Source organism: Panulirus ornatus, chromosome 66, assembly GCF_036320965.1.
Source record: "Panulirus ornatus isolate Po-2019 chromosome 66, ASM3632096v1, whole genome shotgun sequence".
In the NCBI taxonomy this organism is placed as follows: domain Eukaryota; kingdom Metazoa; phylum Arthropoda; class Malacostraca; order Decapoda; family Palinuridae; genus Panulirus; species Panulirus ornatus.
In genome coordinates, this window is record NC_092289.1 from 16,880,778 (window position 1) to 16,898,277 (window position 17,500).

At 48.8% G+C, this 17,500-nt stretch overlaps 1 protein-coding gene across 1 annotated transcript in view; it reads left to right on the top strand.

Annotated features, from left to right (window-relative positions):
- LOC139746688 (uncharacterized) overlaps nucleotides 1-17,500 on the top strand; it is a 682,159-nt gene that overhangs the window by 245,725 nt on the left and 418,934 nt on the right. Inside the window, 3 exon segments of the mRNA XM_071658129.1 lie at nucleotides 4,013-4,192; nucleotides 4,678-4,821; nucleotides 8,636-8,886. Of these exon segments, the coding sequence (XP_071514230.1) occupies nucleotides 4,013-4,192; nucleotides 4,678-4,821; nucleotides 8,636-8,886 (575 nt within the window).

The window sequence follows — 17,500 nt, forward strand, 5'->3', positions numbered from 1 at the left end:
TCGGTCCACGAAGTCGCCTCCATTCTTGATGGTAGGGAAGATGTCCTTTGAAACCAGAAGGTTTGTGAAGGGCCTTGATGACGACGGTACGACCTTGAGGCACGACGGTACGACCCTTGAGCACGACGGTACGGCCTTTGAGCACGACGGTATGACCATTAAGCACGACGGTTCGACCATTAAGGACGACGGTACGACCATTGAGCACGACGGTTCGACCTTTGAGCACGACGGGGACGACCATTGAGCACGACGGTACGACCATTGAGCACGACGGTACGACCTTTGAGCACGACGGTTCGACCTTTGAGCACGACGGTACGACCATTGAGCACGACGGTTCGACCTTTGAGCACGACGGTACGATCATTGTGCACGACGGTACGATTTTTGAGTACGACGATACGATCATTGATCACGACGGTACGACCATTAAGCACGACAGTACGACCATTAAGCACGACGGTACGACCATTGAGCACGACGGGGAACGACCATTAAGCACGGCGGGGGACGACCATTGAGCACGACGGTACGACCATTGAGCACGACGTGTGACGACCATTAAGCACCACGGTACGGCCTTTAAGTACGACGGTACGACCTCTAAGCACGACGGTACTACCTTTAAGCACGACGGGGGACGACCATTGAGCACCACGGTACGACCATTGAGCACGACGGTACGACCTCTAAGCACGACGGTACTACCTTTAAGCACGACGGGGGACGACCATTGAGCACGACGGTTGAGTGGTCTAGACTTAAGCTCAGTTCATCATTACCGTCACTGCTAATTACTTTCTTAACTTTTAAATACACGAGAAAGTTTGCTACTTTGCATGCCTTGTGTGTGTGTGTGTGTGTGTGTGTGTGTGTGTTGATTGCACCATCTGGTGTGTGTGTGTGTTGATTGCACGATCTGGTGTGTGTGTGTGTGTGTGTGTGTGTGTGTGTGTGTGTGTGTGTGTTGATTGCACCATCTGGTGTGTGTGTGTGTGTGTGTGTGTGTACACCCACGCACCATAAGGTATTCTTTCTGAGCTCCGACTTCCCAGTCTTGGAAGCATGCCTCGGTGCAGCGCCTCCCTAAAAGAAAGGAGACTTGGTGGCTTGGACACGCTCACACGATGGACACCCCCACACCACCACACCACCATTGCTCTCTCTCTCTCTCTCTCTCTCTCTCTCTCTCTCTCTCTCTCTCTCTCTCTCTCTCTCTCTCTGGAGTCTTCGAGTCTCCTTAACTTTGATCTAGCAGTGTCTAGGGTCTGACTCCCCTCCCCCCCTCCACCTTTCCTCCCGATTGCTACCTGGTCGTGATGGAAAGGGTCTGATGGACATGGTTATCTTCTGTATAACTCGCATATCTTCTATATGACTCGAGTTTAACGGGGCTGATTTTCCAAAAGAAGGAACAGAGAAGGGGGCCAGGTGAGGATATTCCCTCAAAGGCCCAGTCCTCTGTTCTTAACGCTACCTCGCTGATGCGGGAAATGGCGAATAGTGTGTGATATATATATATATATATATATATATATATATATATATATATATATATAAATTTTTTTTCATATTATTTGCCATCTCCCGCATTAGCGAGGTAGCATTAAGAACAGAGGACTGAGCCTTTGAGGGAATATCCTCACTTGGCCCCCTTCTCTGTTCCTTCTTTTGGAAAATCAAAAACGAGAGGGGAGGATTTCCAACCCCCCCAAAAAATATGTCTCGTTAGATCGTTTTTTTTTTGTTTTTTGATTTTTGTTATTTTCCTTGCGTGTTCAGTCTTGTGTGACCCACTGTCGTGGTGGAATGTCAATAGTGGTCCTATTTATGTAAATGCTGGGACGTCCCCAGTCCCATAGACCCGTCCCAAGTCAGCATTATGATGAGGTCAGAGTTTTCGGTCGGGAATTTCATATGGGATGCTGACGCAGCGGGTTGATATCCCCCCTCCCCACGTTTTTTGTTCCTTATTAAAGTTGTGAATCACTTATAAGGGGAGGATGATGACCACTTATAAGGGGAGGATGATGACCACTTATAAGGGGAGGATGATGACCACTTATAAGGGGAGGATGATGACCACTTATAAGGGGTGGATGATGACCACTTAAAAGGGGAGGATGATGACCACTTATAAGGGGTGGATGATGACCACTTATAAGGGGAGGATGATGACCACTTATAAGGGAGGATGATGACCACTTATAAAGGGAGGATGATGACCACTTATAAAGGGAGGATGATGACCACTTATAAGGGAGGATGATGACCACTTATAAAGGGAGGATGATGACCACTTATAAGGGGAGGATGATGACCACTTATAAGGGGAGGATGATGACCACTTATAAGGGGAGGATGATGACCAATTATAAGGGGAGGATGATGACCACTTATAAGGGGAGGATGATGACCACTTATAAGGGGGGATGATCTCTTATAAGGGGAGGATGATGACCACTTATAAAGGGAGGATGATGACCACTTATAAGGGGTGGATGATGACCACTTATAAGGGGAGGATGATGACCACTTATAAGGGGAGGATGATGACCACTTATAAGGGGAGGATGATGACCAATTATAAGGGGAGGATGATGACCACTTATAAGGGGAGGATGATGACCACTTATAAGGGGAGGATGATGACCACTTATAAGGGGAGGATGATGACCACTTATAAGGGGAGGATGATGACCACTTATAAGGGGAGGATGATGACCACATTATAAGGGGAGGATGATGACCACTTATAAGGGGAGGATGATGACCACATTATAAGGGGTGGATGATGACCACTTATAAGGGGAGGATGATGACCACTTATAAGGGGGGATGATCTCTTATAAGGGGAGGATGATGACCACTTATAAGGGGTGGATGATGACCACTTATAAGGGGAGGATGATGACCACTTATAAGGGCAGGATGATGACCACTTATAAGGGGAGGATGATGACCACTTATAAGGGGAGGATGATGACCACTTATAAGGGGGGATGATGACCACTTATAAGGGGAGGATGATGACCACTTATAAGGGGAGGATGATGACCACTTATAAGGGGAGGATGATGACCACTTATAAGGGCAGGATGATGACCACTTATAAGGGGAGGATGATGACCACTTATAAGGGGAGGATGATGACCACTTATAAGGGGGGATGATGACCACTTATAAGGGGAAGATGATGACCACTTATAAGGGGAGGATGATGACCACTTATAAGGGGAGGATGATGACCACTTATAAGGGGAGGATGATGACCACATTATAAGGGGAGGATGATGGCCACTTATAAGGGGAGGATGATGACCACTTATAAGGGGAGGATGATGACCACTTATAAGGGGAGGATGATGACCAATTATAAGGGGAGGATGATGACCACTTATAAGGGGAGGATGATGACCACATTATAAGGGGAGGATGATGACCACTTATAAGGGGAGGATGATGACCACTTATAAGGGGAGGATGATGGCCACTTATAAGGGGAGGATGATGACCACTTATAAGGGGAGGATGATGACCACTTATAAGGGGAGGATGATGACCACTTATAAGGGGAGGATGATGACCACTTATAAGGGGAGGATGATGACCACATTATAAGGGGAGGATGATGACCACTTATAAGGGGAGGATGATCTCTTATAAGGGCAGGATGATGACCACATTATAAGGGGAGGATGATGACCACTAGATGTTGTAGATGGTTACTAGAGTGGGTGATTAAATAGATATATATATATCTATTGATACTGTACGGGGAGGGAGTTTTAACCATACCCCCGTCAGGTTACAGGGGGAGCCAGCCACCAGCTGCGTCTCTGTCTCACCCATCAACCAGCATTGGAAAGACGTGATCTCTCCTCAGATGAAGCCAAAGCCCCATGTTTCTAATAACGTTTAGCTGCTAAACTTAGCATGACTGTGTTGACGGTCGCATTCACCTTCCTCTCATTGTGTCTCCCTCCCTCTCTCTCTCTCACCACCACAGCAGCAGCAGCAGCAGTACCAACAGCAGGATGGTGCAGCAGAACAGCAGCGGTAGTGGGGGTGCCGGCGGGGACGGAGGTGGGTCTCGAACGGACCCGTCGGAGGCCGAACGAGCCGAGCAAGAGCGACGAGAGAGGATCCAGCGGTACAAAGACGAGCGGCGCAAGCAGATAGCAGCCAGGTACACACACACAGACACACACACACACACACACACACACACACACACACACACACACACACACACAGCTCTTCAAAATCGAGTTCTAAACCCCCGTTTAGTTTGAAAGGCAGACGTATGTTTATATATGGTTTAGCTCCGGGGCTGCGCTTCAACTTAGGAGCAGGGGAAGGTTGGCCCCTTTAGAAGCGAGAATATATTTTTTTTTTTTTTTTTTGCCGCTGTCTCCCGCGTTTGCGAGGTAGCGCAAGGAAACAGACGAAAGAAATGGCCCAACCCACCCCCATACACATGTATATACATACGTCCACACACGCAAATATACAAATATATATATATATATATATATATATATATATATATATATATATATATATATATATATATATATATATATCCTGACTGATTAGTGCGAAAAATTACATACATGTATGATTGATATATTTTTTTCGTATTCCTGTGTGTAACTTCAGCGCCTTCTGCAGGTATGGCACGGCGGAGCTGTCGTCGTCCGAGGAGAGTGCTGGCGGGGAGGAGACCTCCTCCTACCTGGCCTACCGCAGGAGGCGCCGACGGGGGCGTGAGGCAGACACGTCCTCAACAGACCAGTCCCCTCATGAAGGCAAGAGGTACATGACCACGGCCCTTGTGTACATATCATGGTGTACATCATGCATGAATGTACACTAATTGGTGTACATCATGCGCTATTGTACAGTAGATGGTGTACATACGTAATGCACGAGTGTACACTAGATGGTGTACGTACATCATGCACGAGGGTACACTGGATGGTGTACATACATCATGCACGGGTGTACACTAGATGGTGTACATATATCATGCACGAGTGTACACTAGATGGTGTACATACATCATGCACGAGTGTACAATAGTGTACACCGCCTGGTGGTGTACATCGTACATCCACATTTCACTCTAGCTGGTCATCCACTCATGTTTCACTAGACGCAAGACTCACTCATGTCTCAGTACTCAGCCGTCAACCCCCTTCACTCACTCACTCACTCACACACTCATCACTCCACTCACGTTTCACTGGTGCTCTTCCTCTTTGTATTCATGCCATGTAGCTATGTAGAATATCCCACACTCATGATAATCATATATAAAAAACATATTTCCCTACCCTCCCTCACTTTTGTGTAGCATTTGAATATATATATATATATATATATATATATATATATATATATATATAGATAGATAGATAGATAGATAGATAGATAGATAGATAGATAGATAGATAGATAGGTAGATAGATAGATAGATATACAAACTGTTCACTTAGTCTGTAGAAAAAAAAAAAAAAAATATATATATATATATATATATATATATATATATATATATATATATATATATATATATATATATATATATATATTTATTCTTCAAAAGCGTAGAATCGTCGATTTTCACTTTTTATGTAGTTTTTGTTTATGTACGTACGTAGATACCTTACTTTACCTTGCAGCTGTTCAAGTTATTCGCATATGTCTACTTTCAAATCTGCCCCAGTCTGTTGAATAACTTTTGTGTCTGTCTGTCTGTCTGTTTTTAGCATCGGCTTTGTCTGTGTCTCTGTGTTTCTGTCTATCTCTCTATCTAACCATCTATCTATTTATCTATCTAGCTGCCTATTTATCTATCTATCTGTGTGTCTACCGACCCATCTATCTATCTATCGACCCATCTGTCTTTGTCTTTATCTATCTACCTACCTATCTATCTGTATCTATCTATCTATCTATCTATTTATCCTATCTATCTTATCTTTGTCTCTATCTGTCTATCTATCTGTTTATCCTATCTATCTTATCTTTGTCTCTATCTGTCTATCTATCTATCCATCTATCTGTCTGTCTATCTATCTATCTATCTATCTATCTATCTATCTATTTATCCTATCTATCCTATCTTTGTCTCTATCTATTTATTTACCCTATCTATCTTGTCTTTGTCTCTGTCTGTCTATCTATCTATCCATCTATATGTCTGTCTCTCTATCTATCTATCTATCTATCTATCTATCTATATATATATATATATATATATATATATATATATATATATATATATATATATATATATATATATGACCTGACACGCTTGGTGGAGGCATTAGTTAAGTGAGCCCACGTCAGGTGGGGGGCTCATGCAAAGTAGGTTTTTATTGTGCTGGTTTTGCACATCACAAAGGCCTGGGGTGGGTTGGTTGGGAGGGGGTGAGTCTCATGCATAGAATAATATAATAACATGTTTCAAGAGTTTTTTCCAAATTTTTTGGGTTGGAAAGAGTAATGCGGGAGCTGAGGTTGATTTTAGTATATGCGTGTGTGTGTGTATATATATATATATATATATATATATATATATATATATATATATATATATATGTATATATATGTGTGTGTGTGTGTGTTTGTGTGGGTATGTAAGTCGATGTGTGTTTCTTCGTCTGTTTTTTGGCGCGACCTCGCTAACGCGGCAAATGGCGATCAAGTGTGTGTGTCTTGTGTGTGTGTGTATATATATATATATATATATATATATATATATATATATATATATATATATATATATAGAGAGAGAGAGAGAGAGAGAGAGAGAGAGAGAGAGAGAGAGAAAATGGTAAAGGAATTCGTGAGCTGTATGTATCACCCGGACATGAATGTTGCAGCTACATATTCTAAGCATGAATATGTACATGTATACATATATGCCACAGATCCAGGAGTAGACTTGGGCAGGTCACATTTGAGTTTTGGAATAAGGTAAGGTGTGTGCGTGGTAGTAAGGAAGGACCGGGAAATGGGTTGGTCAGCTGAAATGGCAATATCATGGCCACTGTTTTTGTTTCGGGTGGGATTCGTAGGAGAAATATGAATGAAAAAAGATGAGGAAGAAGTATTTAGAGAGGTTAGGGGGGGGGGGGAGGAATGTAAAGGGTGAAAACGCTAAGAGGTTTGGAGAATTGTTGTGGGAGGTGAGGCAGTAGTTTGGAGAAATGCTGTGGGAGGTGAGCCAATAGTTTGAAGAAATGCTGTGGGAGGTGAGCCAGTAGTTTGGAGGACTGCTATGGGTGGGGATTGGTTCAGGTCTGAGGAGATTTGGAGGTGGTTTGACTGCTTTACTGGAGGCGTGTGGCACGTCGTGTGCTTGGCTTTGGAAAGGGAGGTCACAGCATGGTGGAATGAAGAAAGCTGGTGGAGAAAGGAGAGAGAGAGACCGATGTTGATTACATATGTTATATTTACTACCCCAGCACCATTTTTTTCTTCAATAGCCCCTAGAGCTTTTAAGACTGCGCTCCATTCAGTAGCAGGGAGAGGGTCATTTAGACAAGTATGAGAGAGAGGTGTATGCTGCATTGATCGATTGGAAGACTTAGAGAGACATAACTTGAATTGGTAAGCATTTTAGGATATTTCGACTCTGTATGGGGTTACAGAAATGACATTCGAATGCTGTTAAAGAGTTAGTTTTGTGGACGAAGTGGAAGGAGGCATCATTAGTGGCAGGAGCGAGCGGGTTTTGAAATGCGTACGAGTGGGGTTCGCCAGTGTTATGTGATGTCGCCATGATGTCTTTAGTGTTTGATGGATGGGAGAAGCAGGATGTCTTGTGGCTGGTGTAGTCAGTATATGCAGATGGTGCCATGGTGGTGGTGGCCAAATCCACAGGGAAGACTTGAATAAAGTGTTGGGCCGATGCAAAGGACAGATGTGTGTATGGTAGTGGATAGGGAAAGTGAATGAGAATAGAAGCAATATGTTAGTTTTTTTAAAGGGATAGAAGCAGTATGCTAATTTTTTAAAGGGATAGAAGCAGTATGCCAGTTTTTTATGCTTGAGGTGATCCAGAGTGTAAAGTGGAAGAGTAAGGAGCACTTTTGTAAGTATGGAAGTCCATGTAAATGTAAGAAGCACTTTTGTAAGTATGGAAGTCCATGTAAATGTAAGAAGCACTTTTGTAAGTATGGAAGTCCATGTAAATGTAAGAAGCACTTTTGTAAGTATGGAAGTCCATGTAAACGTAAGAAGCACTTCTGTAAGTGTGGAAGTCCATGTAAACGTAAGAGGCACTTTTGTAAGTGTGGGAAGTCCCTGTAAACGTAAGAAGCACTTTTTATAAGTGTGGGAAGTCCATATAAACGTAAGAGGCACTTTTGTAAGTGTGGGAAGTCCCTGTAAACGTAAGAAGCACTTTTTATAAGTGTGGGAAGTCCATGTAAACGTAAGAAGCACTTTTTATAAGTGAGGAAGGCCACGTCCCACTCTTAAAACCGGACTGTTAATTGTAAATTGAAAATGTCTGTGAGTGTTGTGAGTTTTTCTCATGTATAAAGGGTGTTTGGACCTGCTTCACCCCATGTGTATTTATGCTCCCCACTCTCTCCTTCTCCTCCCCCGGGTACAGACCACACGAGAACGGAGCATCACTGGATGGTGGGGGTATCGGCCGACGTCTGGTGGGCGGGTCCTCGTCGGAGGACGTGCTGATGGGCGTGGCCGTCAGGTCCACCCGCGCCTCCAGGCTGCGCCAGGCTGCCCTCTCCTCCTCCTCCTCCAACAACAACAACAACTATAACATCAATAATAACAACAACAGCAGCAATAATAACAACAATATCAACAACAACCCTACGCAGGACCCCATACGCACCGCAGGTCAGTAACCAGATGTATTGTTGTCGGTAGGTACCATTTGTAGTGTAAGTAGGTACCAGTTGTAATGTTGTAAGTAGGTACCAGTTGTAATGTAAGTAGGTACCAGTTGTAATGTTGTAAGTAGGTACCATTTGTGATGTAAGTAGGTACCAGTTGTAATGTTGTAGGTAGGCACCAGTTATAATGTTGTAGGGAGGTACCAGTTATAATGTAAGTAGGGAGGTACCAGTTGTAATGTTGTAGGTAGGTACCAGTTGTAATGTTGTAGGGAGGTACCAGTTGTAATGTAAGTAGGTACCAGTTGTAATGTAAGTGGGTACCATTTGTGATGTAAGTAGGTACCAGTTGTAATGTTGTAGGTAGGTACATGTTATAGTCTTGGGAGGTAGGTGGGGCACGTATTGTGGTAGGTAGGCAGGGCACCTGTTGTGGTGTTGTAGGTAGACAGGCCACCCGCGTGTTGTAGGTAGGTCGTGTTACAGTAAGGAAGTTGTAACCCCCCCTCCCCCCCTCCTTCCTTTCCCCTGGTTACCCCATGGAAGGTTTGGAGGTCATTTGCCGTGTGACGAGAGAGAGAGAGAGAGAGAGAGAGAGAGAGAGAGAGAGAGAGAGAGAGAGAGTCTAGGGGTACCTTTAGAAACCGACCTTAACCACCTCCAAAGGACATGGACGCCTCCAGCTCCTTCGTGGTCGGACCGGAGGCAAGTCCTGGGCACCCCGACGCCCCCGTCTCTCGTAACCTGAGTGAGATGGAGCGTGTTGTTATCTGGGTGGAGAGGGTTGTGTTGTGGTAAGCTACGGTTGTGGTGGAGACGTGTGCGAGGAAGTGTTCAAAAATGAATAAAAAAAAAACTGGTGGTAAGTTGTGGTTGCTGCAGTGATTTTGAGCTCTGTTTTTATCCCTAAGGGCGTGTTGTTTTGGGGTAATGGTTGAGGAGGGGTGTAGGTGGGAGAGGAGGTGGGCGCGCGAGAGGAGGTGGGCGGGGAGAGGAGGCGGGCGCGCGAGAGGAGGTGGGCGGGAGTGTTCACGGGAGGAGGAGTAGGGAAGGCTGGGTCGTGTACCGGGAGCTGTGTTCATCAGGTTGGTGTTGCTGCCTCCTCCTCCTCCTCCTCCTCTCTCTCTGTACACGACACCCACACACACACCCTCCTCCTCCTCCTCCTCCTCCTCTCCTCTCTCTGTACACGACACCCACACACACACACACTTTCCCTCCCTCCTTCACCCTCCCTCTCTCCCTCACCTGTGGTGACTCTCACCTGTGGATCCGCCAGCAGCTCTTCACCACTCTCACTCGCCTCTCCCCCGTAACCCTCGTTTGACACACGCTTCCGCAGGCATCGCATTCCCTGACATACGTCCTCCACACACACACACACACACACACACACACACACACACACACACACACACACACCTCTCACATCCTCCTTCCCACACACGCAACACTCCCACACAGTCTCTCTTTCTCCTCCTCCTCACACACACGCGCAACACTCCCACACAATCTCTCTACCTCCTCCTCCTCCTCCTCCTCTCACACACCAACACTCTCCCGTACATCCTCTTCCCTCCTCCTACGCAATACTCCCACACACACACACACACACACACACACACACACACCCACACCCACACCCGTCTCTCTCTCTCTCTCTCTCTCTCTCTCTCTCTCTCTCTCTCTTCACAGTGCATCCCACACAGCATCCTGCCCACACACACACACACACACACACCATCACCCAGCAGCTACCTGCAGCAGGTCCTTGGGAGCTCATTGAACCTCGCGTGCTAGAATGTTGCCCCCCCGTGTTCTGCAGATGGCGCTATGAGGGGGGGTCGGGTCCTGTAACGCTCCTCCGTCCTTAGTGAGTGCCAGTGACGTGTCCTCCTGCGTGAATGGGGAGGGGAGGGCGGCGGGGCGCGTCACGAGTTGTGACGTGTGTGGGGGAAGGGATGGGTTGGCATCGTGGGTGCGGTGGGTGGCGCTGGTGGGTGGGGAGGTTACGTTGGGGTGGTGGTGGGGGTGGGTTGGCATTGTGGGGGCGGTGGGTGGCGCTGGTATGTGGGGAGGTTACGTTGGGGTGGTGGTGGTGGTGGGTTGGCATTGTGGGGGCGGTGGGTGGCGCTGGTGGGTGGGGAGGTTACGTTGGGGTGGTGGTGGTGGTGGGTTGGCATTGTGGGGGCGGTGGGTGGCGCTGGTGGGTGGGGAGGTTACGTTGGGGTGGTGGTGGTGGTGGGTTGGCATTGTGGGTGCGGTGGGTGGCGCTGGTATGTGGGGAGGTTACGTTGGGGTGGTGGTGTTGGTGGGAGGTTGAGGCTGTGGGTGGCGTAGGTGGAAGAAAGGATGGATGACTCAGCAAGCGTAGATGTGCGTAATGGTGAGGGAGGGCTTGGGCTTGGGCTGGAGGTGTGGCACTGTACGAAGGGCGCGTTGGGCGGGAGACGACGCCGTAGGAGGCGCCGTAGAAGGGCGACAGGACAGAGAAAAGAAAATTCCGGTGGTAAACGCATGTATAGGGGCGTGGTGGAGGGAGGGAAAGAGTAAGTGGTGGTCAAATGGGAGTTGAAGGCGCGGGCGAAAGGGCGTGCCACAGGGCGTGGATGAAGAGGGAGGCTGATGGGAGAGATGTGTGAATGTGTCGGGGGGTGTAAGGAGGTATGAGGCGTATGAGGGAACGCATACCAGTGGAGGGGCGTGGCGAGGTCACAGGGGGTGTACTGATGGGGGGGTACCCCCCTTACAATACAGGGGTGGGGGGGGGGTCGGGGACGCGCACAGCACCCATGCGCTAATACAGGAGGAGGAGGGGAGGAAACAAGACTCCAGCGGGTCATTAGCATTACGGACACAATTAGCCTCATTAATGAGCTCGAGGGGGCCCCCCGGTTCAGCCGTGCACCTGATGAAGCTCTCTGAAACCCAGGGGTCGGCGGGAGAGCAATCAGGGGAGAGGGCGGCTGGGCGGGCGACTGTTACGTGGGTGGGTGGCCATTAGGGGTGTATTGTCGACCGTGTCAGGTGTGTGTGTGGGTGGGTGGGTGGGTGCGTTGGTGGTGTGCGGCAGTGTGGTCACGGTGGGGCGTGGGCGGCAGTGTGGTGGTCCACGTGAGGCGTGGGTGGCAGTGTGGTGGTCAAACGGTGTGGGCGGCAGTGTGGTGGTCAAACGGTGTGGGCGGCAGTGAAGGCCCACGTGAGGCGTGGGCGGCAGTGTGAAGGTCCGTGTGGGCGGCAGGTTGATGGTCCACGTGAGGCGTGGGTGGAAGGTTGATGGTCCACATGAGGTGTGGGCGGCAGTGTGAAGGACCACGTGAGGCGTGGGCGGCAGGTTTATGGTCCACGGAGGCGTGGGCGGAAGGTTGATGGTCCACATGTGGCGTAGGTGGCAGTGTGGTGAACCGCGCAAGGCGTGTCTGTTCCGTGTAGACACAGGCCTGTACTGGATGGAGGGGTGTTGCTGGTATGTGTAGTGGATGCACATATAAACCAGACCTCCGTGGGTGTCTGTAGACGCTGTAGACATACGTAGACGTAGGTGTGTAATGGTAGCATGTATGTAGTGGGTGAAGATATGCAGTGGGTGAAGATGCGCAGTGGGCGCAGGTGTGGAGCGAAGTGAACCCCTTGTTTTGAGTCAGGTGTGGTGTTGCAAGTCCCGTATTGAGCTGTATGCTCTCGCGGGTGTACAGCTGGTGGGTGTGAGAGGAGGAGGGGAGGGTGTAGTGGGTGGATGTAGGTGGGGACGGGGGGCGTGCTGTGCCCCCAGGGCGGCAGGTGGGTGTAAAAATCTCATTGCAGCCATGGTGGTATGAATGGAGTAGGTGGGTGGCGTGGGTAGGCGTAGGATGCTCTGTGTGTGTGTGTGTGTGTGTGAGTGTGTGTAGTGTTATGGTCATCATTATTTATTTATTACTTTTAGTTAATACGAGGAAAGTGAGGGGGGAAAATGTGGCAGAAATGCACCAACAGCATTTGCGAATAAATTCAATCATATTGATAGCTTTACTTTTCTCCCGTCCGTTGCGTATTGTGGAGATATACGGCACTTACCCGCGTCCGTCCGTCCGTGCGCACGCACGCACGCAGGCTGGACGCAGAAGTCTGCGGTCTTACGCGTCGAAGCTAAGATCAACCAGCGTTCGAGTCTGGTGAGACGGAGTGAAGAAGATGCTTGGACAGACTCGCCTCTCCGTCATCCACCCCGAAGACAGAATAGCATCTTAACCTCAGTGCACAAATGCGTTTGGACTTCCTTGAATGGTGTTGGATTATGATGATAATAGAGGTCCAATAACGTAACTTAGGATCCAGGAAAGTGATGCTTCGTTCAGTTTGGTGCCACCGTCCCTCCATCAGACGCTTCGCGAGGCTTACAACACCAGAGACGTGTCCCATTCTCACTCTGGGATCACTTTCCCAGCCAGTGTTATGAGGTGCCGCTGTATAACAAGACCGCCCACCTCCTCCGCCTCTGCCTCCTCCTCCTCCTCCTCCCATCTCCATCTCTATCCCAACTCCCGCCGCCCCAGAAGTTTTATCCGGTGATGGATGGGTTTCCCCCTCGTCCCATTCGAGTTGAATTCTTATCACGGACTGTGTCTGTGTGTGTGTGTGAAAGAGAGAGAGAGACCGAGGCGTAAACCGTAGAAAGATCCAATTCGATGGTGTATTATTTTCAACCCGCTTTTGTTTTTCCCTATTATTTCTTTGACGTCGTCTCCTGATGCCCTTCCGCGACCTAGGGGGAGGCTCTGAAGGAAGTCGTGTGCAAGAGATGCTGATTTTTTCTACAATGGCTCTCGCATTCCCCACGCCCTTTTGTCTGGCAGGTGGTAGAGGGCGAGTTTGCCCCAAGACTGGTCTCCTCTGATAAGTCGTTTACGCTCCCTTCGCCCGGGAGTCGTATACTACAGGCCACAGTTGTTCTGTGTGTGTGTGTGTGTCTGTCTGTTTTACCTCTTTGCTGTCTCTTGTTTGTCTGTCTTGGCTTCGTACCGCGAGCTCGTCGCCGTGGGAGTCGCTTGCCTGGGTCGTGTCGGTGCCACGCCAGCCTTCCTCCTACGGAGGTGCCTGGCTTCTTATCATAACCCAGACCGTCTGGTGTGATATTTTAAATGTATTTTATTTACCTCTCCTTCGCCCGGACGCCGCCTCGACCTCCTCCCCCAGGAAATGACCAGCTGCACGCGCGTGACAGGACGTAAAGTGAGACTAAACCTGATTTGAACTCCTTAGCGTCGCACCACATCAGGCCAGGGACGCGTCAGCCTGCCCACTCTCTCTGCCACAGCACTACTGCCCTAATTGTGTGTGTGTATATATATATATATATATATATATATATATATATATATATATATATATATATATATATATATATATATATATATTCCTTTTTATCCACAGGGAAATGAAACACGATAAGTTCCCAAGTGCACTTTCGTATAATAATCACATCAGGGGGGGTTTAAACTCCCATACCCGCTCCGTGATGGATTATAACACAGTGCCTCAGGCGCTCATCTAAATGTTTTCTTTTCTTTTTTTAACTACGTACGAAGATGACAGACCGGCCAGACAGGGATGCGTTGCTGGTTTAGAAAAGCAAGACTTAAAAAAGTACCCTTCTGTTAGCTGTAGGCATATGTGTAGGTAGAATTTAGACAAGTGTTGGAGTAACTGTTGGAGAGTCGACGTGAGGGAGAGGAGTCAGTGGGTCTTGGTTGGGGAAGATGATATAGGTGGAGAGGTGGGGGGGGCGAGTTTATGGGGAAGGAAGGATGAGGGCTGAGTGTGTGGTAAAGGAAGGGTAGGTGGCCGACTTTGTGGTACAGGAGATGGGCGAGTGTGTGGTGAAGGTGGAAGGCAGTCCGAGTGTGTGGTGAGGTGAGGGAGGGAGAGATGAGGCCTCATGTGTGGTGAGGGAGGGAGCGGACCAAGTGTGTGGTGAGGTGAGGGAGGGAGGGATGAGGCCTTGTGTGTGGTGAGGTGAGGGAGGGAGCGGGCCAAGTGTGTGGTGAGGTGACGGGGAGGGAGGGATGAGGCCTCGTGAGGTGAGGTGAGAGAGGGAGGGAGGGATGAGGCCTCGTGTGTGGCGAGGTGAGGGAGGGAGGGATGAGGGCCTAGTGTGTGGTGAGGGAGGGAGGGAGGGAGCGGGCCAAGTGTGTGTGGTGAGGTGAGGGAGGGAGAGATGAGGCCTCGTGTGTTGTAAGGTGAGGGAGGGAGGGATGAGGCCTAGTGTGTGGTGAGGGAGGGAGTGGGCCAAGTGGTGTGTGGTGAGGTAAGATGAGGGATGAGGACCTCGTGTGTGGTGCGACATGGAGCGGGTCTAGCCTGTGGTGCGACAGGGAGTAGACCAGGTGTGTGGTGAAGTAAGGGAGGGATGGACAATGCCAAGTGTGGGGTGCGACAGGGAGTGGACCAGGTGTGTGGTGAAGTAAGGGAGGGATGGACAATGCCAAGTGTGGGGTGCGACAGGGAGTGGACCAGGTGTGTGTGGTGAAGTAAGGGAGGGATGGACCATGCCAAGTGTGGGGTGCGACAGGGAGTGGACCAGGTGTGTGTGGTGAAGTTAGGGAGGGATGGACCATGCCAAGTGTGGGGTGCGACAGGGAGTGGACCAGGTGTGTGTGGTGAAGTAAGGGAGGGATGGACCATGCCAAGTGTGGGGTGCGACAGGGAGTGGACCAGGTGTGTGTGTGTGTGGTGAGGTGAGGAGTGGCCGGGGGTTGGAGGAAGGCAGGCTTGGGGATGGTGTCCTAAGTGTGTGGTGTTGGGTGGTGATGACGGCGACCCACGGATGTAAAGGCCGCCAAACCAAACGAAAAGGTCATACCTGAAATATTCACTTCGGGTGGGGAGGGGGGGGAAATCTTGAGTCACCGGCAGCCCCTTACTCCTCTCTCTCTCTCTCTCTCTCTCTCTCTCTCTCTCTCTCTCTCTCTCTCTCTCTCTCTCTCTCTCTCTCTTCTCTCTCTCTCTCTGACTGTGTTTGTCTGTGTCTGTGCGTGTTTGTCTGTGTCTGTGCGTGTTTGTCTGTGTCTGTGTCTCAGGCTTGTTCGTTCTCTTTAAGTTTCTTTGTCTGTCTGGTTGATATATATATATGACGGCTGATTTCTTTGGCTCCCGGTCTGTTGCCCTTCTGTGGCTGTTGTGTTCCCCCCCTCTCCATTTTCTGTTGCACAGTGTTACTCCGTCTTGCCCCCCTCCCTTCTGCTGCTCTTTGTCTCAATCACACTCGTCTTTGTGTTTTTTCCCCCCTAGTCTTTGTCACACTCTCTGGCCTTTGTCCTGGTCACACAGTCTCTCTCTCTCTCTCTCTCTCTCTCTCTCTCTCTCTCTCTCTCTCTCTCTCTCTCTCTCTCTCTCTCGTCCCCCTTGTCTCATTCCCTGTCTCACTCCGTGTCATGTCTTCCTTCTCTCTCTCTCTCTCTCTCTCTCTCTCTCTCTCTCTCTCTCTCTCTCTCTCTCTCTCTCTCACACACACACACGTCTCCTTTGTCCCCATTCTGTTTCTCTGTTGCTGTATCTCCCTGCACTCATTCTCTCCGTCGCTCTCCCTCGGTGTTGCGTGTCTCTCTCTCTCTCTCTCTCTCTCTCTCTCTCTCTCTCTCTCTCTCTCTCTCTCTCTCTCTCTCTCTCTCGCGTGCTTTTCGCTTGTGGGAGAGTGAAATATAATTGCTCTGTCACATCCCGGTCACTGTCTCTCCACCTGTGTCGCTCGTATACGTTCCCATTTCTCAGCCCTTTGCTTCCCTTAAGACGGTGCCTCAAGGGCCCCCGACCTTCCCTGGACCTTACCTTACCTTGAGATGTTGGCCCTTAGTGTGATCGCCTTTAGGGATCCAGGCCTTTCCCTAAAACCACTTCCGGGATCAGGACTGTCTTATTCCAGCCTTCCTTCCCTTAACAGTTTTGAAGGGCTTCCTTAACATTCGTAAGGGCTCCCTTAACCACTTTAGGGTCAAGTCTGTCTTATTCCAGCCTTCCCTTAACATTCTTAAGGGCTCCCTTAACCACTTTAGGGTCAAGTCTGTCTTATTCCAGCCTTCCCTTAACAGCCTTAAGGGCTCCCTTAACCACTTTAGGGTCAAGTCTGGCTTATTCCAGTCTTCCCTTAACAGGTTTAAGGGCTTCTTTAACCACTTTAGGGTCAAGTCTGTCGTATTCCAGCCTTCCCTTAACAGCCTTAAGGGTTCCCTTAATCACTTTAGGGTCAAGTCTGTCTTATTCCAGTCTTCCCTTAACAGGTTTAGGGGCTCCCTTAACCACTTTAGGGTCAAGTCTGTCTTATGCCATCCTTCCCTTAACTGCCTTAAGGGTTCCCTTAATCACTTTAGGGTCAAGTCTGTCTTATTCCAGTCTTCCCTTAACAGGTTTAGGGGCTCCCTTAACCACTTTAGGGTCAAGTCTGTCTTATGCCATCCTTCCCTTAACTGCTTAAAGGGTCAGGTCTGTCTTTTTCCAGCTTTCCCTAAACCGGTTTTAGGGTTCCCTTGACCACTTTAGGGATCAAGTTTGTCTTATCTCAGTCATCCCTTAAACCCCTTAAAAGTTCCCTTAACCATTTTAGGAATTCAACCTGTCTTTTTATCAGCATTCCCTTAACAGTT